The sequence below is a fragment of the Pezoporus flaviventris genome, unplaced genomic scaffold, assembly GCF_033815535.1.
Source record: "Pezoporus flaviventris isolate CSIRO_AGI_PZ_B2104156 unplaced genomic scaffold, CSIRO_AGI_Pfla_v1 ptg000013l, whole genome shotgun sequence".
NCBI classification, from domain to species: Eukaryota; Metazoa; Chordata; class Aves; order Psittaciformes; family Psittacidae; genus Pezoporus; species Pezoporus flaviventris.
In genome coordinates, this window is record NW_026892561.1 from 12,377,171 (window position 1) to 12,402,983 (window position 25,813).

Sequence of the window (25,813 nt, forward strand, 5' to 3'; positions counted from 1 at the left end):
ATTTGTGGAGAGAGAAAGCGGAAGTTAACTGTAGCAGGGATAAGGACTATACATTTGCACTTAGAGGAATGGTTAAGCATAGAATTATAATAGCCTTTTTTGCAACATAGAATAAATCCTACCAAATCTCAGTTTGTGCTATACAGCACAAAGAAATGCAGGATCAGTATTTAGATGGGTCAGCTCTGCATGGAAGAAGTACAAAACACAGAAGGCACTGAGTGGAAGCACTCACTGGATCTTTGGTATGGGCAGCAGTATAGGTCTTCTGCATATTACATGAACTTTTAAGAGATCAGATTTATATTACAAAGATGTACCATGTCAAGGAGGCAGCAAGAGCAGGGCTGCTTGCTAGAAGAAGATCAGCAGAGATCCACAGCCTCAGGGACCAGCCCCACCACACCCAAGCAAAGTGCTCAAGACAAACCTGGAAATGGCAAACAGACCCACCCAAGAACCCATACCAAAAGGCAGTACCAGGGTAATGAAGCAGAACCAAGATCAGGCCAGAAAGCCAGTCCACAGGCAAAGATAAGGTCCAACAGTTGGCAGGCAGGCCCATAACAATGAGGCAGGACTGATACAAAGCTGGGAAACCACCCTATAAGCTGGGGTTGAACAGGTACCATAGTCAGGCTGTGACTGCAGGAGATCAACACTCCTCTAACATAGCTCCAATAAAGTGAGGGGCTCAGGGCTGAGCTTAAAATGGAGCTCGTGAGCCCGTGGGTGTGGTGGAGGCTCCAGGTGAGGGCCATTAGGGTTTATTAGTGCCCTCCTACAGCAGGATTCAGAGGAACTTGGAATTTGAGTGGTTTTCATTTTGTGTTATCCTTCACAAGCAACTTTTTATTTCATCTCTCACGTTAACTTAATCAATATTTGTCTGGGTAGATATGTGATACTCAGTTCACAGTGTAGAAGAAACTTTCCTATTCAGCAACAGGGTTTTGTTTACCTAACCCTTTCAATCAAATCTTGCTTGCTATTTGCAACAGGAATATCTGGTTCTAGAAAAGACAAGCAATATAGGGGCAAGCTTGCAGGAGAATTAAGAATAACCCAACATAGGTAGTGTTTTCTATGGGCTGAATAATGTCTATTTGCTCCTGTCGCATCAATTTTACAGACTGAAAATGTCTCTATTGTGTAGCATTCACCAACAGGAAATAAACTAAAGTGTATGGAGTGAGGGCTTTTAAAATAGCACATTATGAAATGATCTCACTGAGTTTATGTGCATTTCCTAAAAAAAAAAAAAAAAAGCTCATCTTGAAAGCTGTTTTATCCCTCTTTAAGGTAATGAGTAGGATGCAAATGTAGAAAGGATAGCCTGATAATAACCCTCATTTCTCTGAAGCACAATGCTTCTGTTTAAAAATAGGAGAGTTTTTCAGCTGATGATCCATCACAGACAGTGATGGATCATGGGTTTACTACTCTCCAAGTCCCATCCTACTGCTATCTTGGACTAAAAGTTTATTGCAACAAAGCCTGGTAGAAGAGAAATGACTCAATACAATTTCACATTTTTTAAAGTGCACTGGAATAACAGGTCCATGAAAACTTTGCAAGCTTTTTCCATTCAAAGTTCCAACCACAGTTACACAAGATAGAAATCCACATTCAATTGAATTGTTATGTATTTTACCCTGGTTTGACTCAGTTATAAATTCTGGTTACTTTGCTCTCATTTGAAGGACTATATAAGACTTAGGATGATGTGAATTCAGATTACATAAACAAGAATTGCTTTGAATTCCCTTTTCTCTATCAGAAAAATTAAAAGAAGACTGACATTCACAGAACTCAACCAGGAGTTCCAAATAATTTAATATTCATTTGTGAGATTCAGTTCATCTAATAAAGTTAGTCCTTCAGACTTCTTCATTTAATCACAAAATCATAGGTTTTATACATGAAATAATATCACATTGTGCCATGAATATTTCATAGCTAAAGTTTAAGAGGTATATTTTTGTATCAAGTGTAAGTTGCAGAGCTACAATGTTAACAAGAACTAAATAGAGATTTTATTCTTAAATAATACAGACAGAAAATGGAGGTCAAAGTTAACTTGTTCATATATGACCTACCTATATATATATCTCCCACAGACAGCAATTATTTATAGGCAGCAACAAAAGAGATGGATGTGTAGGAAGAGTATGACATTTTAAATCCAGAAAAGTGGTAGCGCAATAATGTATGTAGCAGTAATAGTGATAATTGTGATGAAACACTGCCAGGGGAGGAGACAAACTGGACAAGCTTCTAATCTCATTTCTAACACATTATCTGAAAAAAAAAAAAAATTCTAAAATATCAGAGACACAGAACCACCAGATTGTTTTGTTGGGGTTTTAATTCTGCAAAATTCTGCATAATAAAGAACCTGCTGTTTCATATCCACATGAACAAGCTTCAAAATACTTATCAGCTACCTAAAATATTTAACCTCTCTATTTATCATGTCTAATTTGCAACTCATATTGCAAAGGGTAACATTTTCACTCTTATTTGAATTTCCCCAGTATTTTTTAATTCACTTTCTAATAGGCTTTTCAACCAGCTAAAGCTGTCGCCTCAAAAAGGCACAAAAACACTCTATCAAAATACAACAATGAGCAGAGTTGTCACTTTTGTATACTGAAAGTCTTCTTTCTCATATTCTTCTTTCATTATATATAAATTTTTAATCAGTAAATATTCATGTCACAACAGAAAGCATATAGAAAGCAAGAAAAAAAGCTACTGCCAGAAAAGTGTTGTTTTTATATATCCTAAATTAAAACAGACTGTAAAAGCATGAAACATTCCAAAAAAAATGTGAAAAGCAAGTCTCTGCAAAAGCATATGTTTCCTCATACAGGTACGGTTATACAGGATCTGTCCACCCCCAAATGACCTAGATTTTCCTCAGTGTCCCCAGCTTTTTGAAGACCACATGTTGTTCCAGTGATGTTTACAGGGGTTGTCCTAAAGCAACCAGATAAACCAGAGAGGTCTGAAGAAGCCTGTCCTCTCTGTGCTATAGTCTCCAAAATCACAAAAAGGAAAGCTTTGCAGAGCCCATGCCTGTGGAGAAATGCACAGCCTGAGGTGGGAGAATCCTGCAAATTCTTCACTACTATTTGTTACTGCAAAGAAATAAAAGACTGCTATCATTATACCTTAAATAGACGTGATTTTGGGCTTTGGTTCAGTCTATGGATTGTAATTTTTGTGAATATAATAGGTAATACTAACATAATTTACATTTCCTTATCTCATGGGATTTTTATAGCCAAGAAGAGATAATGACCATTTTATTGAGTGATTATGATTTATTATTTTAATTATGGTAGAAAACAGAGATCCCCATTCAAAATTAAGTCCCTGTTGGGATGCAGCTGTCCAAACATGTATTAGAAGACCAGAAGCCTGCAAATTACTCCTTTCAAGAGCCATCGAGGAGTAGAGAGCTCCACACACAAAGGCAGGGATGAACCTGGACTATGCATGTATTGCCAAGATTGTAAGAAAATTATAGGTTCTCCTAGTCATAAGCAACACTTTTTCTCTCCAAATGAAATAGGTTATATTCCTTACTATTTTCCTTTTTAAAAGACCATATTGCATATTTGCCTGTTGAATGAGGCAGGTTCTGTAAGTTCTACAATTTCTCTTCCATAATATAGTCTGTTTTCCTTTCTCTGCACAGGTATGTGCTCCAATTCTGGCTTTTTCTTCTCTCTTCACCATTTTCAGACTTTATTCTCCTCTGTCCTGCACTGTTTCATTCCTTTACTAGTTACCATGCTCTCCTCTCCGTGGCAGGATGAAGCTGCCCTCCACAAGGGGTTCTGCTGTTCTGCCTGTACCTCCTCCAGCCTTCCTCCTCTCCCTTGAAATCCCAGTTGCCATGGGACTGCCAGTCTCCAACACCACTGAAACTTTCAGAAGCCTCTGACTTCATCTGACTGTCTCACCCTGAGACTTATGGATGAAAAAGCACTGCATAAATGATAAGTATCAATTGTATTATTAATATTTGCATGTTAAAAGATCATTATACAAACCATTTAGCTCCCTCTTCAAACAGGTAGTGGATAGAAAGGAAATATCCCTCCCCTGTCCTCCATAGGGAAAGTGTTTTTAACTGAAGAGCAACATAACCTGCATTTATCATTCCTAAGACATTCTAGGGATAAATTATTTACCCAGGAGAACCATTTCTAACGTATCTTTTGCGCCCATTGAGTATATGGTCCTATGCTAACCTTGAGAGAACGGATATGGCTAATTATACCTTTGTCTCTGCAATAAATTGATGAAATGTTATGGCAGAAATGAAAGAGACCATGTAAGCAAAATATTTTCTTTAAGTTAGTTTATGAGATGTAACAGTTGCAAAAATAGAAATCCAACCGAGGCTGAGTGTTGCAGATAACATCCCTGTGTCATTGATGACAAAACTTCGAGTATAAAAAAAGCAAGATTTTGTTCTAGACTTCACAAAAATACTTTCTCCTCAGCTATGACTTTTATGGCCTTTGCCCCTGTGTGTGTGTGTGTGTGTGTGTGTGTGTGTGTGTGTGTGTGTGTTCAGGGGATTAGAAATCTCAACTGTGGTTTCTCTTTTCAGCAATGACCAGGTAGGGCCCCAGCCGATTTAGACATGCCTGCACTTTATGTTCAACCCTATTAGTGAAAACAACATCTAACGTCCAAGTTATTTGAATGAAGCAAGGGATGCTGAACACCACCAAAGTGTGCTACTGAATTTCATTAGCTTTGTGAACTCTTATGAAATAATGATTCTGGTAGTAAATTCGCAGTACAATGAAGGGAAAGAGCAAGTAAATAATACAGGGTGGGAAAGGGGATGAAGGGAGGCCAAAAAGGGAAAAGCAGAGGGTAAGACTAAAGGCATATTAAGTCTTTGAGGTACAGAAGAATTACATTTCGTGGAGAAAGAAAAAAAAAATTATAATTTTAGCAATATGAAAAAGAAAAACTAAAAGGAAAAGAACACTTTTTAAATCTGAGGATAATATTTATTGTGATAAAAAATAAAGTAGACAGAAGGGAAGATTTATGAGGAGAGATATCAAAGGCCAAGAAAGCAGCTGTTTCAAGTTGTCTACATATAAAATCCAATCACCTCTGAGTTCAAATGTTGCACCTGAACGTAACAAATAACTGCAGGCATTATTCCTAACATAGTCAGGCTTCTATACATCCTCTGTTAGAGACCTTGATTCATATTCTTTACCAGAAATTATTTTAAAGGAACTACAGCAACAAGAAATGCTTGAGGGTAACTTTTGTATATAGACATTTATTGGTTAATACGTTACTTGGGAATGGATCTGCCCTTTGCACAAAATGGAATGCATGGAGTTCTTTCATGCAAATGTGATGATTAAATGATAATACCTAATACCAATTAAAAAGCCCAGTCTTTCATATTCCTGTGAAAAAAAAATGTATTTCATATGGTTACCATCTTTTAATATGGATTAAAAAATAAAAATTTCACTGGAAGTGCTATATTTATTTCAACTATTATAAGAAAATTAGCTCAACATTTCAGATGTGAAACTGAGTTTAAAGAAAATCTGGCTTGGACTAAATGCAAGTAGAATGCAAGTTTTCTGTTTCATATGATAAAAAAAAAAAGTGCTTGAAAACATTCAATTTCTCTTTCTTGGTCTATCAGTCATGCATCTACCAAATACACAAAACATGTACTAATATCAATGCACATTCTGCCAATGGCTTCTTAGATTCTGGAAATGAGAGGAAAAAGCTTTTACATTGAGATTCGCATTACAATTACTTGAAATAGCCACTTCTCCTTTATGTTATGTTCTTTGTGTTAAAACCATAGATTTTCTAGCTTTGTCAAACACAAACCAAAAGTAGATCTACAAATACTAAATAGAATTTGTAACTTGGTTTCTTGGCTGCTTTTTTGTCAGATGTAAAGTGACTTTTACTTTTGTTTCCTGCATGTTTTGGGGGGGTGTTTCAACAGTTTCACACCTATAAATATGATACTGTAATTTTTTTTGCTAATTATTTCTCCTAATGAAAGGTTACTGGTCTAAATGTTCTTTTAGAGGTGCAGCTTTCTGGCTTGTAAGTGTTAGGAAAAGGCACTGCAGACACATGATTAAAGAGCATCCACTGTAATCCTCTGAGCTTGGAATGACTCCTCATTTGTTGTAGTAGCAATAAAAAGAAATCACAGAAAGACAGAAGAAATTGGAGCATTTAAAGTCTCAAACTCTGGAAATACCAGAAAATACTGGAAAAGAAGGCAAGAGCACTTAAATGTACATCTGGAAGCAGTGTTATTTAAAAGCAAATCAACCAGAAGGAGGTTTTCCTTCTGAAAATAGCAAGTGCTGATGCATTTGGCATATTTAACAGTTTCCATCAATCCAAGCAAAGGAGGACATTCATGACGCTGTTACAAAAAAATTGAGGAGTATTGCATTCTAAATAAAAATGAAGCATATGAAAGTTATATGCTTTGAACCTGGAGGTTTAAAAGTATTTTGTAGTTTGTAAGGTTGGTGAGACAATTTTATCTATTGCAGTTTTTACGATAAAGCATGGCATTAGCCTGCCTTAGGGTGAGATCTAGTGAAGAACTGTAGATTAAAAAAACAAACACAATTTCCAACTTTAAAAAGCCACTGGTTTTCAACAGAAAGTGGAGCAAGTAATACAGAAATAGACTCCTGGGAGAAGCAGACTCCAGATGAGGTAATTCAGAATCTGCCAAGAAACTAGTACTTGAATAAGCGTTGGACTGGACAATGCTCTGACACCTTAGATATGACCAAGAGCTTAAAATAGCATAAGACAAAGACATTAGAGGCAGAAAAGCCTGAAGAGCTTGAAAGCATAAGCCAGGAATACCACCACAACTAAACCAATGGGAGAAGCTGAATGTTAAGTGAAAGGTTGTATTAATTTGACTGCAAGTGCCAGGGGACTGAACCACGAACAAACTGCGTGTTGCTGACACCTTTGCCTTGGATGACTGTTGTCTTAAGAATAAAGGACACTGTCAGAAAAAGATGTTATGTGCAGAAGAAATAATAACCATGAGAGCAAATGGAACATATTACTTTCAATTATGTGTACAACTCCCAGTATTTCTAGGAACTGTGCTGTAACCCTAAGAGAAAATCAACAGGTTGTAGAAAGATAAATGGATAAAATTCCAGGTTTAGGAAAGTGATTTTGTTGTTGTTTAAAAAAACATGCTTCTAGAAGCTAGTGACAAACCAGGAAAAACATCTTAGACTGGTTTATTATTTTTAGATGGCATTACTAGAGATATTTCAGCTGAACAGCTGATTATGAATTAAAAGGCTTTTCAGCTAGGCTTCTTCTCCCGATACAGTTGTATCTGACAGCAGGACACAATTTAAAGGACATACATTTGAGCAGAATACAGTGAAATCTGGATTTAGATATGTGACTACTAGTTTTCATCACTCCTAATTGATTGGGTGCAGAGTACAAAAGCCTGGTGAACCCTTTGTGTGAACTCTCTTAGTCAGAATAAAACTGACCTTCATCTAATGTAGCCTATTTCACTTCCAAAGTGAGTTAGCCTAAATTGAATTAAGGTAATTTTTAATTTTGAAGAAAAATACATACTGAGGCATTTAATATACCTTAGTCTACTTTAAATTAATAGCTGTAGTTAACTTGGAGATCTTGTAGAAAAGACCTAAAAGGAGAAATTAAAAAACACCACTATTTTTGCTATTTCATCTTCTTTCTTCTGTAAACCTGATTCAGAGTCTCAATATACTGCAAGAACAAACAAACATCAGTGTAATATTGATGACCTCCCAGTTATGGTAAACACAGAGATAATGAAGTCAACTACCCTGAAAGTGGTTTACTATATAGTTTTTTTAAACAGTTATGCATTTGAATAACTTCAACTGCACAAATAGTATTTCTAATCAGATCTGTGTGAGTAGACTAGAAACTAATGTTAGACAACTACACCATCAATTTTAAGTTTCATTTCTTCTATAGTTCATGTGCAGCAATCCAAATATGTTGCTGAACTATTAAAATGACAAGAAAGAAAAAAAGGCAATTTTTTTTTTGTTTCGTTGTGGTTTTTTTCCACTATTTTTTTTTATATGATCAATGGCACAGAAGTGCAGCAAATCAAGATAATATAAAATATTTTGCTTTTCTTAGGCTGAGCAATCTATTATGGATTCCAAAAGTCTGGAACACCCATGTAGAAAAGCAAAGGACTTCTCACAATGTGAATAAGGAAACTTTTAAAATGAGGTTAATGGCAGCCAGATACCCACAAAAGGATCACAAAGTCAGTCACAGAGGCAGGTCAGTAAGAATTTTCCTTAACAGTAATTAGCAATTTATTCTAAATCACAAATTTGCAGGCAGTACCTTCTACAAATATGGAATAATCTACAGAACAATTATAAGCAACTGAAAAAAGTGCTGCTTGGCTGATAGCAAGACACTACACCCCCTCTCCCAAATGATCATAGGAGATAAAGGCCAAGAACTGAGCAGCTGGACTTGCCCATTAAGAAAGTCTGTAGTTTATCTCTGCAAAAACCATGTCTACATGTCTACTCAGAAGGACATTGATCACAGACCACCACCTGCCACCTTCCATGAATGAATATATAGCCACAATCCACAGAAAATTCAACAAATGCTGTCTTGTCAAGGAGCAATGCTGATAGCAAAAGCCCAGACCATATATGCCTGTTTATTTATGTTTAAAACATCAGAAGAAAACCCACCTTGTAACTTTATGGCTCTTGAGAGGCTTGTGGTGAAATACGTATAGTTAAAAATCAATAAGGGAATATATAAACACTTTGCTTCTATGTTTACATGGTTTTCTTTGACCAGCAGCTATCTTAGGAAACATAAAATGCCAAAAAGGGAAGGTGAAGTGTTGGCTGCTACTGTAAACTTCCTTTGGAACTTCTTGCTCTAGGTGCACCCAGTCATGTTGAAGGAAGCCCAAGTCGCCTGTAAGTAAGAATCCTTCCTTCCTTGAACCAAAATGTCCCTCAAAATTGTAACAGTTAAATTATGCAGAACACTGTCCTGAAGCTCCAGATTCACAGTCAGAGGGCATCACAGACCATTTGTCAGGAGATCTGGCACAGCACGTTTCTGGCCAAGTTGCTCAGTTTCATTGTAGATTCAGGGGCTGGCAATATTAGATATTGTGGAAACATCCTCTCTGTGAGGATGGGTCCTCAAAAGAAATGAATTGTGCATCAGTGGATTTGGCCTTACCTGCACAAAGATGTGCTTTATCACTTTTTGTATAGCTAGTACAGGAAGCAAGGGGAATTGCCATACTCCTGCTTTCATCCTTTCCCTTAGCACATCTATATGACATAACTGATATATTCTTGGCAGGGCTGAAATTATGCTGCAGTGATGAATATTCCTGTTTCTGGGTCAGAAGCTGTAAAATTTGGAAATAACTTCCACATTCACAAAGAGATACATATGCTTCTAGCAACCTGCTAGAAAAACATCCCACGCTGGCAGAGCAGGGGTTAGCTGAGAGCAGGAAATGTGCCAGTAGCCTGGAACAACCTGAAAGGAAAACAAACAGTTAAATGCCAAATATATCTGTCTGTTTAGGAGTAGAGAAGGAGGCTGCCAGGGGTACTCAAAGATGCAGGAATGTGGGATTTGGGGAACAGCAGTCAAAGCCAGTATTCAAACTCTTGCAGTGTACAGGCACTGCTGTAATGGTAAGGCAGGCTGGCCATATAAAGACAATTACAACTAAGGCAGGTACATATTCATAACCTGAGCAGAGCCTACATCCTCAGGGTAGGAATTATCACTATGGATGGGCGAACCCATCAATCCCTTGCAGGCACACCGTAAATGCGAGGGAAGAAAATTAAGATGCGTGATGATTTAAATTTAGCAACTCCTTTTAAATGTGTATTGACAACAACTGCTGTAGTTGCTACAGAAATGCCACTATCTCATCTAGAAATTGGAATAATTATGGAGTGAAATGATATGTGGCTCCAGAAGTAATTACCGTATGAAAAGGTGGTTTCCATTTAAAGCATGTGAGAGCCCTTGATCTAACAGAAATTTATCTTTTCTGTCCTGAAATAACCCTCTCATTTTTAGTTCTGAGTCCACATCGCGTGGAATATGCAAGTTTCATGAGGGAACTGTACATCTGCTACAGAGTGTTAGGTTTAATCAGAGAAACAGACTGATCTTGCTAGGATATTCCTAATCAATATTTCTCAACAAATATGTAGAAAAATGGATTAAAACCTGCTGTGAGTCACTGAAACTGCATCATTGTGTGTACAGTTCTAAAACTGCTCAGCTGACTTTCTTAGAGTATAGCTATTTTTTTTAAAATCTTACACAGACTAGCAAAACAAATGAAATTGGTATTTTTTTAGATTGCACCATTACTTAAATATCCTAACATATCCAAACATTTTTCATATTTGCATGATTTGATTTTTTAATCAGTTGTGTTGCATGAAAGAAGACAAACTACTTTTGTATGAGCAGTGATACAGAGCATTTCAGCATCAAAGGATTTTACATAAGAAAACCAAAGGATTACATACAGGAAAATTAGGGCAAAGTGAAGATTAGGGCTAGAATAAGAGTTGATGCTCTGAATGCTGCATAGTCTACACTTGCATGTTCTACCATTATTTTATAGCTAAATTGAGTAAGTGGTGTGAACAAGAATGCGAATGTCCAGCCCTAAGTCTTTGTTTCTGTTACTTTCACTTAAACATGCAATGCTAAGATCATGGAAGTGGCTCATTTAATGTTTCACAGCACTGTTGATTTACATTTGCTATGTCGATTATGAAAGTGTTTGGGTATAAGCATTTATGCAAATCCAGTGCTGCATGTGTATTCAAAGCATGTACTTATTTGAGAATTAGTATTATGCATTGCTGCACGTGTGTGTGGTGCTACGTATTGGATTTTGCTGGAGTACCTGCAACAACTAGCTGATCCTTGTCCAACAAATCCCAAAAGGCTGTAATGATTGCTGGACCTTGCTGGATCCCCACTTATGCCACCCATGCAGTATAATTTGCTAGTGAAGGGATGAGCTGTAATGCCAGGAATATGCTAAAGATGCTGCAGCATACCTCATTTGTTAGTAATGATACTGTCTTCTCAAGGATATCAAAATGCCTGTCAGCACCTGGATGAAAATCAGCTGACTCAGATTCAATCTGGCCAAAATGAAAATGATGATGGCTGGAGCGGGAACAATGTTTAAAACTGGGGTAACATCTTTGCCTACCTGCGATACCATCTTCAGACATTTATATAAATACTACAGCACCTCGGGTTTTTATTTTTTGTCATGGTCTGAATGATGAAGATGGTCAATGGCAAAGGTACCCTGCTCTTTTCCCCAGCTTAACTTCTCCTCCTGGTTCAGATCTGGCTATTGCAACCTTTGTGCCCTTCCCTGACAGAGCGAATTACCGATAATGAGCTGAACCTCTGGATCAGAGCTTAAGGAATGCAGAGACTCCAGTTTTGGCAAAATGAGGCAGCCCTCTTAAATAGTAGCAGCTTCTCTGACCCAAATGGTTTGCAGGTTATTTCTTTGCTATGTCTAAGCCACATTTCTGATCTTCAAAGCAATAAAGACGTGGCTGCCCCAGAGCCTGTTTCTTTAACCATAAAACCACAGGTACTCCTCTGAAGCAAGCAGTATCACACAGATCAGGATAATGCAAGTGAAAAGGTGAAAAGCAAGAGGAAGTCCCTCAACTGTAGTGTTCCTTGATAGAACTTCAACCTACAAAACATCAAGATAATTCAGGTAAGTGCTCCCAAAACTCTGCAGCTGGATAACACAGGCAAGGGGTTATCACTGTCAAGGTAGAAGAACACACTAGCTAGGTATGCCTAATGTTCATACAGTGTGCTCCAGAGCAGTCACAGGAGACTGGAAACTTCCCAGAAGTATCTGCTTTCATGTGCGGAAATTGGGAAGCGGATGCGTACAAAATCCCTTAGAGAAAGGTAATTGAGGCCATGACAGCGTGTGCAGCACCAGCAGGCAGCCCACAGCATGAGGAGAGGGTTTTGGTAGCCCCTGTGAAAGGTGGTAGCTGAGATGGCTGCCGTCAGAGCAGTTCATGGAGCCTGCAGCCTTGGAGAAAGAACGCTGCCAGAACAGGCTGGGCATCACGTAAATTGTCCTGGCAGAATATATATGGTTTGTGATCCCTAAGATTAGCACTTCTGCTCTCCACTATCCTCACTTTAAGGCACATAGAGCCTACTTTTTGATAAGCATTTCCTTCCAGAGCTAAAACACTCAAAAGTGTTTTTACATGGTAAATATATATATTCAAAGACTGCTATTATCAACTCGAAAGTCACAATACCGTTTGAAAATGCATAGCGTAGCTATTTATGACATGAGTGGCAGAGAAAGGGGGGAGTAAAAAAAAAAAAAAAACCTCTTTCCTGGCAGCTCTCTCACTCTGTATTTTTTTCCTGTAGTCTGTTGAGCCGTGTAAAAACAGTCTGTGAACAGGCGGCAAGCGCGACTTCCCTCATGTTCGCTGCCGCGGCGCAGGCCCGGCCAGGACGGGTCGGGAAGACCCAGACGGCGGCCACGGGATGGCGGCCCCACGGAGCGCGTATCCACCAGCGGCCGGGGATGTTACGGGGGATGCGGGCGAGCCCCACGCGCGGGCGGGCGCAGCCGCAACGTCGCGAAGCGCTCGGCCGTTGGGGTCACCTTGGGCCCAGCACGCCGCGCCCCCGACCCAAGAGCAGCACACTGCGGGCGGGAGGGAGCTCTGGACAAAGGGCACAGGGCCGCTTATACGGCACCGCCCCGTGAGGCCGGGCGCTGGCCGGGGCTACACAGAGGCGGCCGTGCCCCCGCCGCGGGCGCGGAGGCCGAGGGCAACCCGACCGCCCCGGCCCTCTGTGAGCCACCGCTGGCACGGGCGAGCGCCGCCCCAAGCTCCTGTAGCCCCTTGTCTGTCCGTCCCCTCCTCCACTCGGGCCCGGCCTCTGGGGCAGCGCCCCCCGCCTTCGGCAGCGGCGGAGTCCAGACCCATGGACGGCGGCATCCCGCGCCCCGCGCGCCCCCGGCGGGCGGCGTAGCAGAGAGGAGGCACCGCCCCGGCCGTCATTTCCGCCGTGTGTCGGGGTGGGGGAGGGGGGCATAGCGCTCGCCTCCTCCTCCGCGGCGGCCGGAGACACAGAGACCTAGCGCGGGGCGAGGGGAACCAGTCGCCGCCGCGCCCGCGGGCCGCGCCGCCCCGCCAGCAGAGCCCTGCCTCCTCCCGCCGCAGCCGCCCGGCATACTTCCCGCCCCCCCGGCCCCGCGCCGCCTCGGCCCGGCCATGGGGAACGCAGCCACCGCCAAGAAGGGCAACGAGATCGAGAGCGGTGAGTGAGGGGGACCCGCCGCCTCCGCCCGGCGCCTAGCTCCGCTCCCCGAGGAGGGGCCGGCGGGCTGGGCCCTGCGCGCCCGCCGCGCGCCGCTGTCGCAGGCCCCGCGGCCTAGCGGTTGAGGCGCCGAGCCCCCTGCCCCGCGCAGGCGTGTGCGCGTCGGTCGTTGGCTCGGCGCGGCCTGCTCGTCCCCGCGGAGAGCTCGTCTCCGGGTTTAGTGCCCGAGGCAAAATGAGGGACGAATCCGCCTGCGGCTGCTGGGCCGAGGCCGCTGCCGGGCCGCTCGTCCGGCTGTCCTGCAGCAGGTGTCTGTCCCTGGCCAAGGAGGAGCCGCTCCACGGCGGGGCCCGGGTGTCGGCGGGCAGGTGTCAGCGCCTCCGCCAGCCTCCATCCTGGCCCCGGCCAGCTCGCTTTCCCCACCCATGAACACACCCTTGCCGGCGGGGGAGGCCGCCCGCCGCGCTCCGTCTGCGACGGGAGGGTTTTCATCCCGCTGCGGCGAATGTAGGTCAGAAACTCCTGAGCCAGCTCGGATCGTGCAGCCCCGGTGACCCCGCCGGTGCTGCCGCTCCCCGGGACACGGCCCCAGCCCCGCGGCGTGTTTACATCGGGAGCGCGCCGGGAGAGCAAACGCTGCTCCAGATCCGTGGGTAAAATGGAAGACAAAAGCATTGATCTGAACTTGTCATTGCAGGGTGCTTTTTGCTGTTTTGTTTTCTTCTCCCTGAATATTTCAGCATGATCTTAAAATGTTACAAAGCTGATTCAGTTGAGGGGAGGAATACAGACTTTATTTTTAGCAAGTTAACTTCCTTACTTTTCTTCTAGTGGAAAACTTCGGGTATGTTTGTGATGGATAAGAGAAAAGCCAAGACGTAGAGAGCAGCCGGTTGTGCAAGCTCAGTGTTCCTACAACAATACCCTTTGTTACTGGAAATTCCTTGGGCTGTGTTAAAGTGGAAAGAAGTTTAAACATCCAAGTTACTTTTTTTTTTGGCAGTTTGTTTACTTTTTGAGTGTTTATTACTTGAGGCTTGAGGTAGAACCGAGTAACCCCATTTGTCGGCTAGCGCCTACCCACATATTCCTCTGCTCCTGGGGAGCTGTATGAGTGTCTCGAGGTGTGGGACCCGGGCTCTGCTTCACCTGCCCAGTCCTGCTCTGTGGTTTTGCCTTCCAGTTCTTGCATCTTATCTCAGTATTATTATTATTATAGATTTCACAATCCAAATGTTTATAAGTATTTGACCATTACTGTTTAGTGTTTTTTATTTATTTATCAGAGTGCATTAATTTTTGATAGGGAGTATTTTAGCCTACCTGTAAAGATATGTGTGGAGAAGGAGAGGGAGAGTGGGTGAGTTGTTTGAGGTACTTCAGATGACAACACTGCATATTGTACTTCATAGTAGCTGTATCGTTATTAATCTGTACAGTTAAATAACACTACACCACGCAATGTTTACTTCTAATTCTTAATAGATTCTTTCCTTTTATTACCAAATACAGTGATTTTTAGGTTGCAGGAGGAGTTTGCTTCAGAACTCCTATCTCCTTTTATTAGAGTTTAAAAATGAAATGGCACTGTAAATATCAAGCTCAGATGTTCAGTTACTCAGTATATTTAGCAGCTGAAAGCTCTGTAAGGTTTCAGCTTCTGTTTCTTCATCATTGCCATCCTGCTGGGAAAGACCAGGATTCACTTACTGTGGAGAATCAATAGTATATGAATACTATATGTATAGACACAAATTACTAGAAACAAGTCTTGGTTTACTGGTAGTGAAAGTTGATGTGTAGTCTATTGATACAATACATGAATGCTGAAAACTGAGAAAACATAAAATATGATGGAGCTTTATTATTTCAGATATGCGTATGCATGGTTGGACCAGTTTTCCTGGTTTGTGTGTTAAATGTCCTGAGTAGTACATATTCTAAACTTCAGATCTCTGAAAATAAAGTTATTTGAAGTGGTAACAGAAAAATATCCAGGTTTGACTCATAAAGGTGATGTTATGCTCTTGATCTGTGCATGGAGCTTATGGTATTGTGTGGATCAAGGACATGCTAAGGTCCCTGAAAGAACAATGAAGGGTAACGCAGCTTCCACTGATAACTATACTTCATGAAGTTCATGAAGTGTAATTTGAGACCTCTTTCACTATCTGTGGTCAGCACAGTAAATGCGGTTCACCTCACTGCGGCCCTTATGTTCTTCGTGTTTACTTTAGCTTTCCATGTATATTCAGATACCTTCAATACTTTTTACTTCACTTGAGCTGCAAAGAGGAATAAAACCAGTTATAGGTGAACACCAGTAATAGAAAGGAGCAAATGTTTCAAAGTATTCCTAGGCAGAAGTTGCAGGTGAATGAAATCTGAATGCTGGTTAATTTTCTTCAGCCTAGCCACCAAAAAAGTGGACCAGGCTTGCATAGGAGGGTGAGATACATGGCTGTATAGACAGAAGATGGGAAGCTTCAGCATAGTCTATTAAGGCTTTCCTTCTATGCTCTTCTGTTCCATATTCTCCTTATATGCAATGGCTTTTGATTCGGAGGACTAAAATAAGAAGTGATCATTTACAAAAGAGAAGCTTAAGGGTTCTGTACCTGTTTTAAATGGGTTTATGGTTTTTCACAGGGCACAGCAGCCTGCAAATTCTGAGGGTCTTTTAGAATAACAGTGTAAATGTTTTTCATTTGGAGTCTGAAGAGACACAGTTGTTAGTTTTCTGAAAAGTTTGACAAAGTTTGATCCCTCATCCTAATATTCATTTAATTATTCATTGTTTGGGTTTGTTGGGGTTCTTTTTTCAGTTGCTGATTTATAGTAGTTGAAAAACCTTATTTTGCAACCCATGAGTTAAAAATGTCAACATGTAGTAGATTAAATATTAAAAAAAAAAAAAAAGCCACAGGCAGTCTACCTTAACTTGTTGCAATTACTGTAGGAAAATGTTAGCTGCTTTAATGTTCATTGTCTTGGAATCATTTGTTGAAGTAGCACACAACATAAAGTAAATGTAACTACAACACATCTCTTGAGTTTTAAAAAGGTTATATTGTATTTTTTTAATCCAGTAAGTGAATCTGTTACTTCCAAGAGCATTATTGATTTTATATGAAACGGGAATGTTTTGACTGCTAGAACTAGTTTATGAGCTGGAATGAATGTAAGCCCTGCAAATCGTAAAGTTTGTAGAGAGCTGTAGCATTGGGGTTTTTGGTGTTTCGTTTTTTTTCCTTCAGGTAACTTGATAGTACAGATTTTTTTTTTTAAGTAATTATGATGTGTGTCTCTGAATTATTTACCCCTTCAGATGTGCAGGATAATGTCATACATGATAGCAAAAAGTTTGTTTAGAAATTCATTAGTAATCTCACAGGTGTTTTGTTTGGTTTGTTTTTTCCTAGCTTCAGTCCTACTTAGCTGTGATCTTGTCTGTCTGTTTCTTTTTAATCGCCAAACTGGATTAGAGACCAGGTGATTAGAACACACTCTTGGGTGACTGGCTGATGAGTATACTTTCTCTTCTTCCAACAGATCTTGAAACCACATAGGCTTGGCTTCTGGGTTATGTTAGCCAGGATTCAAATGATCTTTGCTGCTTTTTCTATAGGAATATGTGGTAGGAAATTGCTATTAAAATATATGCTTAAAATTAAACTATACGTGATTTTCAAAGCATAATTCTGTACATACACCTTCTTACCTGGTAGCCGTATCTCCAGCTTCTAGTGCAGGAGGAATTTATTAATCTAGAACGGCTTTACTAACTTCAACTCCTGTGGTCTTTAAATACCCAAGTACAGTGTGTGTGATGTGTATTCTGCATGTGAGTTTTATGTTCATTCACTCCTCCTCAAAGTGTTCCCACTACAATATATTCAGTATGACAGAGTTCCTATTATAGTCAATTCTTCCCTTTTTAAAACTCTTATAATTATTCTGTAAGTAGTGCTTCTTTGAAATGTGCTTGACAGGAAGATGCAGCCTCCTTCATTTTCCTTTGCCAGTAGATTTTAATTTCCTCGGGACATTTCTTGGAACTAAGATTTTTTTATTTTTTTTTTATTTTTTTACTTCTTATTTTTCTTGTGCATTCAGTGCTGGGTCATTCTGCTGTATTTACTCATTGAGGACCAAAAGAGACCACAAGTTTGTTTTTTGTAAAGACTGGATGAGGCAAACCTCTGTTATTACTGACCTTGATTAGATTAAAATCAGTGAAGTGGAGGTGAAAATCTTGTACATTACTTTTCCAAGCTTGCCAATTCCCTGTGACTCTTCCAGAGACCTTGTTTCAGTGTTTTTAAGTGTGGTATTGTTCAACAGTTGTTTTTCTTATCCTTTCTGATTTTGAAATGGATAGCTTTTGAGGCCTTGCTTACACATTCTAGAAACATCAGCTATAGTATGTATTGTATAAATAGTAATTAACAATATATATTCCAGTGATGCTGGAATGGACTGTGTGCATAACATCTCTAAATGATGCATAAAAAGCTTCTTTCCTTATACTTTCGGGCTTGTATTGTCTTACTATTCATCAGCTGGGTGTCAACAATAAGGAAATAAGGAATTTTCAGCATTGTCTGAATATCAGGAGTACTTATAATTACCTGCTGAAGAACTAAAAATTCCTTTGCTGTAATAAACAATGTAAGACTGCCAGTATGCACCATCTGAAAAGAGGCACCATCTGAAAATTCTGCTTTAATTAAAATCAAAATGCTTATTCACAGCTTGGACTAGCAAGAGAGAGGCTATCATTCAGTAAACAGTAGCCACATGGTAGCATAACAAAAGGTCAGAAGGACCTCCAAGTGACAAATTAGTTTATGCATTTTGCTGTTGCAGTTGGGCCTTTATTACAGCCTCAGACGGCTTTAAAGATGGAATATTTTAAATTACTTGACATTCCCTTGTTTCTGGCTTTCTTTAGTGTTTGTTCATTTACCCATATATCCACATTCGTAGAAATGACACAGTCAAAAGTAGTATCTTGAAAAATACTCAGATTTCTCATACTTTTGGCAGCAGTCGCGTTGGTCCTCAGTGTAATTAAGGCTGTATCTGTGCTGCAAAAGCTGTCTCGTTAGTACAGGGAGCAGAATGTGGACAGAGAAGTAAGAGAAAAACCTGTGAGGTCGCAATGCTGCAAGTTAGGGTGTTGTAGGCTGCCCTGCTTTGCAGTGTGTGTCACGCTGTCCTGGAGTCTTCTTCAGTTAGTTAATTTCTTCCGTAACTGACACATCTGTCCTTTGGACAGAGCTGTGGAAAGGCCTTTGGATGACTGTCAGATTTTATGTGTTCTGCCTGCATCCTTACTTTAGACATCATGAAGGGCTTGTTTACCCAGAAGCACTTTTTTTTTTTTAAACTACAGCAGTTAGTTTAATAAAGGATATTGTCTCTGCTACACAGCACTCTAGTTCCGAATCAGATTCAAGTACAGCACATTTTTTTTAATCAGTGCTTCTGCTCATTTAAGTTTGGAGAGCTTTCAGTGTTAGGAACCTTGAGTCCATGAGGATTTTTCCTATGAACTTGTAAAACTTAGGGCTAGAACTTTGCAGTCTGCCCTGCAGTACTGCTCTCAAGCTTCGTCTTTGTTGCAGGTGCAAGGTGCTATTTCATAAGCATTTCTATCAGCTGCAGTTCTGCTTTTCTGTGCCTGCCACTTCTCCTGCCTCTGTGCCCTCAAGTGTGCTGGAGCAACTGTTTATGATACAGCAAGGTGAACTGAATTTGAGATTGATCTAGGTTAAAAATAACCCTGCAGAAAAGGGAAAGCAGAAGAGACTTACTTAACCTGGATCAGCTTCCTGATCCAGTTCACTGCAGCTGCCCTAGCAGTTGTACCAGTGCAGGTATGACACAGAGGTGGCACTGGATAGCGGGAAGAAAATAGGGGTTGCCTGACCTACTGCTCTTGCCAAAAGGAGAGCTGTGGTGTTGTGGTTTCAGGCTGTACTGCAAGTCTTTTCCTACTGTAAATGGTTTCTACATTGTGAGGTAGAAGTGCTTCCTGGAGAATGGGAGAGAGGACAAAATACCAGTGAAACTGTTAAGGAGGTAAGTGAAGCGAGAAATGTGGTGTCTTAGGAGTTTTGAAACTAGAAGAGAAAATCATAAAATTACTTTTACTTTCCTTTTTTTCCCTTTTTTTTTTTTCCTTCTTTCCCTACCCCTGGTATGGTTAGGAAAGGATTACACACATTCCTCTGTGTAATTTTATTTATTTGTGTTATCTTGGTGTTCAGTAGAGCCGGTCGTGAATCAGGACCCCATTTTGTTTGTACAAACACCAACCAGACAATTTATTCTCCCAAACCTACATGTTTTTGTTGTTGAATACAGACAGATGGGAAATACAAGATGAGACTATTCATCTATGTAGCAGGAGAATCAGTATAAAGCAATTTGAAGGTATGTTTGTAGATGTTGCTGTCCAGGAAGCTGAAAGGAAGATACTGGGGTAGCCATGTCTATGGTGTTCAGGATCATCAGCAGTAAATGACGGCCTCTTCAGTGCTTGATTGAGCCTGTCTCTTTGTGTCCTGCTTGCTGTTTCTTCAGCACTGCAGCAGAACAATGTCCACTAAGAGTAAGGTGTCACAAAATGGCTGAGCCCGTTTGGTGGCTTGTACTGTTGAAAAATCTGGTTTTATTCCTAGATGCTTCACAAGTCAGAGCTCAAGTGTTCTTTTTCTGATGCATTGATAAGCTGTTTTACATAGGCAGAAAACCATGTGTGTTTTATCTCTTTGGTTATCTATAATTATTTTGCATGCCAGATCAATTCATTGAGGTGTCAGATGGCAATAGACAGATTCAGAGGAAGCGCTGAAAGCACTGTTGGTGATGAAATGGTGAGGTGGCAAGGAGTCTCTTTTCTTAGTACTGAGCTATTAGATTAACTCAATAGTTTCCTAAACCTGACTCTGCTAACTTGTAAGTGATTACTCTAAACTATCTCATTGTCTGCCTTTGTTCATATAATTATTTTTTTCAGGGCTTGAAGGTTCTAGTGAGAGACGTTAGCATGTAGCAGTTAGATTTTACTTTTTAAAGCTTTTAGAATTATATGAAGATAGAGAAAAAATGGCAAAACATTACTTCTTTGCATCTCCATACCTAGCGTATAGATCTTTAAAACTTTTAGAACTAAGAGTTTTTTGTTTAGTTTTATCGCTTTGTATTTAGTTTCAGGGTTTTTTTTTTTGCCAATTTGATATTCAAAATAAGAAATGTTCCAAAGTTTTTATTCATTCGTTTTCTCATCCTTACACTATTTTCAACTTCTTCCCTGTCCAGAGGGGTTAATCTGTAACCATAGAGGGCTTGCTAGCTTGTGATATAATGAGTTCTGGTACGTATTCTTAGATAGGCATGTAGTAAGTGAGGTTTAGACTAACTCTGTGGGTTGCTTAACATTTTACCTTGTAATAAAGGTGTGGAAACACTTTGTTGGTTCTGTTTTATGGTGATTTGGTTTTGTTTTAAAAAAGCCACAGATTTTATGACTTCAGGCTAAACTGCTTTGTTTTCAATGGTTCTTTACATTGGGGTATCATCTGTAATTTTGAGCCATAGTTTTGAATGTTTTAGAAAATCTTTTGGAAAATCAGAGAGGTATGTAAATACACTCTTCCTGTTAAACTGGCCTCCAGACTCTGAGAAGGCAAAAATCTTTTCCATGACATAGCTGTTCTCTACCAGAGAAAGCCTGATGGCCATTTTGAGCCAAGTTCTCTCCTTAGGAAGGGCAGAGTTACTGTTCTATCTTGCACTGTTTCTTCTGAGAGATAGGGCATCTGTGTGATAGACTAACACTTAAATGTTTCATATGATGTTAAAACAAGGGGCACAGAAAATCATCCTTCAACACATTGTGATGAATGAATATCTAATCTGCTGGGTGGTTTGTAGAAGTAAATGTTAGTTTAGTTATCCCTCTGCCTTTTTGTTAATACACTGTAAGGTTTAAACAGAGGACATCAGGAACTTCTTGCTTATTTTCATTCAAGTTAGGCTGTTTCCAGCAAGTATGTGCTTGTTAACCTACTGCACTTGCTGTTAGCACTTGTCTGGAAACCCACAGACTTCCACAGCTGCGGCGTGGTTCACAAAATTTAAAGCAAAGGAAACTGCATTTCTGGCACGAAGATGAAAACTTTAAAGGTAGAAAAGATTGTTATTTTGCTTGTGCCCAGAATCCGTTGCTCTTCCTTCTCATGAAATGACATAATTAAGGGTGTATGTACTCAGGTACATCAGCAGGTGCATTGTAATAGTAATTAATGTTAGTTTTGATTACTATGATATTAGGCAGTTTGAAATTCTTTGTTTGTCTTCTAGCAGGTAACTAATAGGTTTATTGTCTATTTAAATTCTAATTGTTAAGCATATGATAATCTAGCCTTACTTCGCACAGGGGGAATGTGACTTCACCAAAGTCTATCATTAAGATGAAGTTTTTAATGCAAATTACCTGCATTCAAGCATTTTATTAACGGATCCATAGATTAATGTGGAGCCGGGAGGTTTTAATCAGAGTTTCTTATTGAAAAACAGGGTATGTGGTGAGAGAGAGTGAAAAAAAGGGTTCCATATTTAAAATCATGCCAAACCAATTTAAAAGATCATGGTATTTGCTTCTAACAGGTGTCATTATGATGAAAGGAGATAAGTTTTCATTGACTTGTTGAGGAATATTTTATGTCAGACAGTTTTTAAAAATCAGTGCTTCTGACATATATTTGGTCCTGAGAAGTAGTGGTCTCACCGGAATTGAGGGCTGTGCATGCTCTGCAGTCCCAGTACTGGTACTCCGCTTTGGGAATTATGCGTTAGACATCCTAAAGCAGTAGGCTGCAACATGCATCCTAGTTTCTCTCTATAGCTTAAAAATGTACATTGTAGTGGTAGCTGATGATGTGAACTGAACTTCAGAGTGGAATAAGGTGCTAGATTATTTAGTTTAATAGCTTATATGAATATCAAATTGCAGAACAAGTCAGTCTTGTGATTAGTTTAAATCTATAACAGCTTCATAGGTTAAGGAATTGCCTGGGAGGTTCAGGGTTTATAGTGCTTTTTAATGGTTCTTATGGTTGTCTACTGGTTCTTTTGCAAATTAGCAGATGTTTTTTATCTCTCAGTCTCTTGAGGACTAGTGATCAGATGCAAAACTGACACAAAGCCAAAATTAACTGAATTTTTACGAAGGTTACACCAATACCTAATAACAGTTCAATTTTTATCTAAATTTTGTCAATTGTTATGACACGCTTTCCTCCAAAGCGTGTCATAACAAAGTATTTCTCTTTCAATGCTACCTACATAATAATCCAACTGTTTATTTAGTATGAAGAAATTATTTAATTCACATATTAACTTGTCTCTTTTTATATTGGACTCCAGGGTAGAACATTCTTGTACTTTAAATTAGTACGTCCAAGGTGTTGGAGTTTTTTATCTCCTATTTTCATGGCTGATAACATTTGTTGCCATTTGTAGGTAGCGAACATATTAAACATGTTGCATCTGAGGTGAATATTCAGGAAAAGCTTGGCAAGGATGGCAGAAGGTGCTGAATGATTTCCATATGAAGAATTACTATGTGACATCTCTTCTATCTAAAATCGATAGAGGATATGATCTGTAAAATTACCAATCTCTGTGTGGCGTGCGAAATGAGCAGTGTCCTATACTTGCCCTATTCTTGCTTTTGTTAAGCAGTCACTTTGAGTCACTTTTTCTGTTGGCTTTTTCCTTTGGGACAGATCAGTTTAGTCCTAATAAAACAGTAGAGCCTGCCTTGAGATGAGGAACTACAGAAAAAGAGGGTGGAGAGAAACCAGGCAACAGCTAGTAAAAAATGTGTGAGTCAAGAAATTTACAAACGGGGAGATAAAAGGAACCCTTAGCAGAGTATAGTGTGGGTCTTGTCCGTGTTATTCTGTCCTGGAAGAGGGAGCTTATGAAAGCTAGTCAGAGATGTTCTGCCTGAAGAGGTGGAAGTAAATGCCAAAGGTGTCAGGGTCATCCTGTGAAGCTTCTTCCTCCTAGTTGCAGCTTGGTCAGAGCCAGTGGAGTTGATGAAGAGATCCTGCATCGCATAGAGCTTTAGAGAGGAATTGCATAAACATAAAGGTGAGCAAAGAATCTTAATAAGAGATTTTGGAGAAGCTGGAGGAGGTGTTGCTGTTTGTCCCACTAAGGCCATGGCACGTGTGTGTTCTGCAGGGAGCTAAACTCTTGGGACTTCATTAGCAGTATGGATGTGCCCGTTCTTTAAAGTAGTTTTCCTGGCTGGGCTCTGGATGTAGCCCAGAGTACAAGATGGCATCTTGCGTCTTCTGATGGTAGGAGATCTTGTCTCCTGTCTGGGCAGGGCCAAAGGTGAGAAAGTGAAGTATGAATGCATAGTGGAATTTTCCAGGACAAGGTGGGAAGATGAACTGGGTGTCATGAAGCTGACTACAAATACTGTCTGGGGAAACAGTTCTGTATCACAGGGACAAGGATCTTCTGCTGGTCTTACAGGTGCCTCAGTCTTGTAACTAGGAGTTACACTGTTGCTGTAGAGGTGGCATTGCAGGTCAGGGCACCCAGGACTAGCTTCATGCCAGGTACTCTAAGCCCCTTTATTATGCTGCTGCCACAGATGCCAAGTATACTTAGTGTGTTGTATAGTTTCAGCACCTTTAGTATTTTCCTTTGATACCTGTTACAGTGAGTCTCTTATTTATGTGCAGTTGTAGCCTTCTTTGTGCACTTAACTGTATTTCTTGCTGTCCTCACCTGTGTTTTCCTGTAGTCTGCATGAGACAGTTTTATGTTGCATTAAAAAAAATGTTTCCTGTACCAGACGTGCTTTTTGTTTGTTCTTTATGTCATGATAATTGTAGGTGCTACTTGTATACCTTCAAACCGTTTTTTGTTTGGGGGGTTCTGCTGTTATTATTTTAATGGGTAGTGTCTCTTTAGAAGCTTCCTATTTTCAGGAGCTGAAGTGGTGTTATAGAGTTGTTCCCTTCAGGAGAGTTGTGTTTTCTTGGTGGTGATGGGTTTGGAGGTTTTTTTTGTTTATTTGTTTTAAACAAAAGTGTTTTGGAAATTATTAGCAGAAGGAATATAGAATATAATTTGGCCAGATAATTTGTGCTTTTCAATTGTAAGATAGTGTTATACGATGATTTGTTGGAATTTTTGAATCTGTTGTAGCCACAATTACTTGTTGGTATTGCTGATGCTTTTTTCAAGACTTCTTTTAGAAGCAGTTTTATAGTTTCTGCTGGGCAAGAGCTGTGTTTTCAGAGTAGAACCTGATTTTTGCTGGTATGATGTTTTGTTTTTCTTAAAAAAAAACAACCACCACTAAAAAAAACCCGAAACCCAAAAAACAACAACAAACAAAACCCAGCCAACCAAACCAAGCAAAAATCCATGTTTGTATGGTCTCCATCTTCAGGTTTCAGGCTATAGTTAAGAAACTTTTTTCAAGTTGTTGCTTACAGTGTAGTTACATGATGAATTTTCTTTGGCAGTAAAGCTGGCTTGAAAAAAATACCTGCCCTGACTGCCCCTGCAGGTCTGGGCTATAATTTGCAGCTCCTCAAGTGCCAGTACAGCTGTTTGAGGATTGCTCTGAAGTGTCATCAAAATGGTTAAATCCCTTGCTCCTGCTCTGCTCTTCTAACCTGTTGATTTCATGGACCTCTCTTAAACTATGGCCTAACTTTATGTGGGACTGATACAAAGGAGGGAAGTGAAAGAAAGGGTGAAACATTGTTGTAAGTGAATTTTTCCACTGAAGAAAATGAAGCATTTGTATGAAGGGAAGCAGAAAATGCTAGTGTCACACAGTGTTGATCTAAGCTTTTAGACATGTTAACCTGAGATGGTTTTTAATTTGAGGGGCTCTTTGGAGCCTTCCTTTGAACCAGAGATGTTGCTTGACTGACTTCTGTAATGATGTGCTTCAACACACCATTCTCAAATACTGTCAGTGAAAGCTGTCTCATTTATGCTTACTAGTGAGACTGAAATAGTATTTGTACATTTTAGTTCTTCAGTGTGATTGCTCTCATGGTCATCAGAGCAAAGTTTATTTTGACAAAGTCATCAAAAGGATCCCAAGTCTTTTTCTTCATATTTTTAATTACTCCAGAATGTACTCAAGCTTTTGTTAGGACAAATAAAACTGGAAGATGACTAAAATGTACACACTTATTTTAGATACAGCATGTGAGTAGAGTGTAACAGGAGGAAGGAGACATGCAGATCTGTGTAGTAGCACAATGAAAGATGTGAAAGAACCAAA

General features: G+C 40.0%; 2 protein-coding genes across 2 annotated transcripts in view; both read left to right on the plus strand.

The window, feature by feature from the left end:
* The first annotated feature begins 11,763 nt into the window (after window positions 1-11,763).
* Window positions 11,764-13,182, plus strand: LOC133268467 (uncharacterized). Its single transcript, XM_061451626.1, has 2 exons — window positions 11,764-11,878; window positions 12,568-13,182. Exon 2 carries the CDS (start codon window positions 12,688-12,690, stop codon window positions 13,180-13,182), a length of 495 nt encoding a protein of 164 aa, XP_061307610.1. The 5' UTR covers window positions 11,764-11,878; window positions 12,568-12,687.
* A 66-nt stretch (window positions 13,183-13,248) lies between these two features.
* Window positions 13,249-25,813, plus strand: part of PRKACB (protein kinase cAMP-activated catalytic subunit beta) — a 75,414-nt gene continuing 62,849 nt past the window's right edge. The window contains exon 1 of the mRNA XM_061451623.1: window positions 13,249-13,470. Within this exon, the coding sequence (XP_061307607.1) occupies window positions 13,425-13,470 (46 nt within the window). The 5' untranslated portion in view covers window positions 13,249-13,424. The remainder of the gene's footprint in view (window positions 13,471-25,813) is intronic.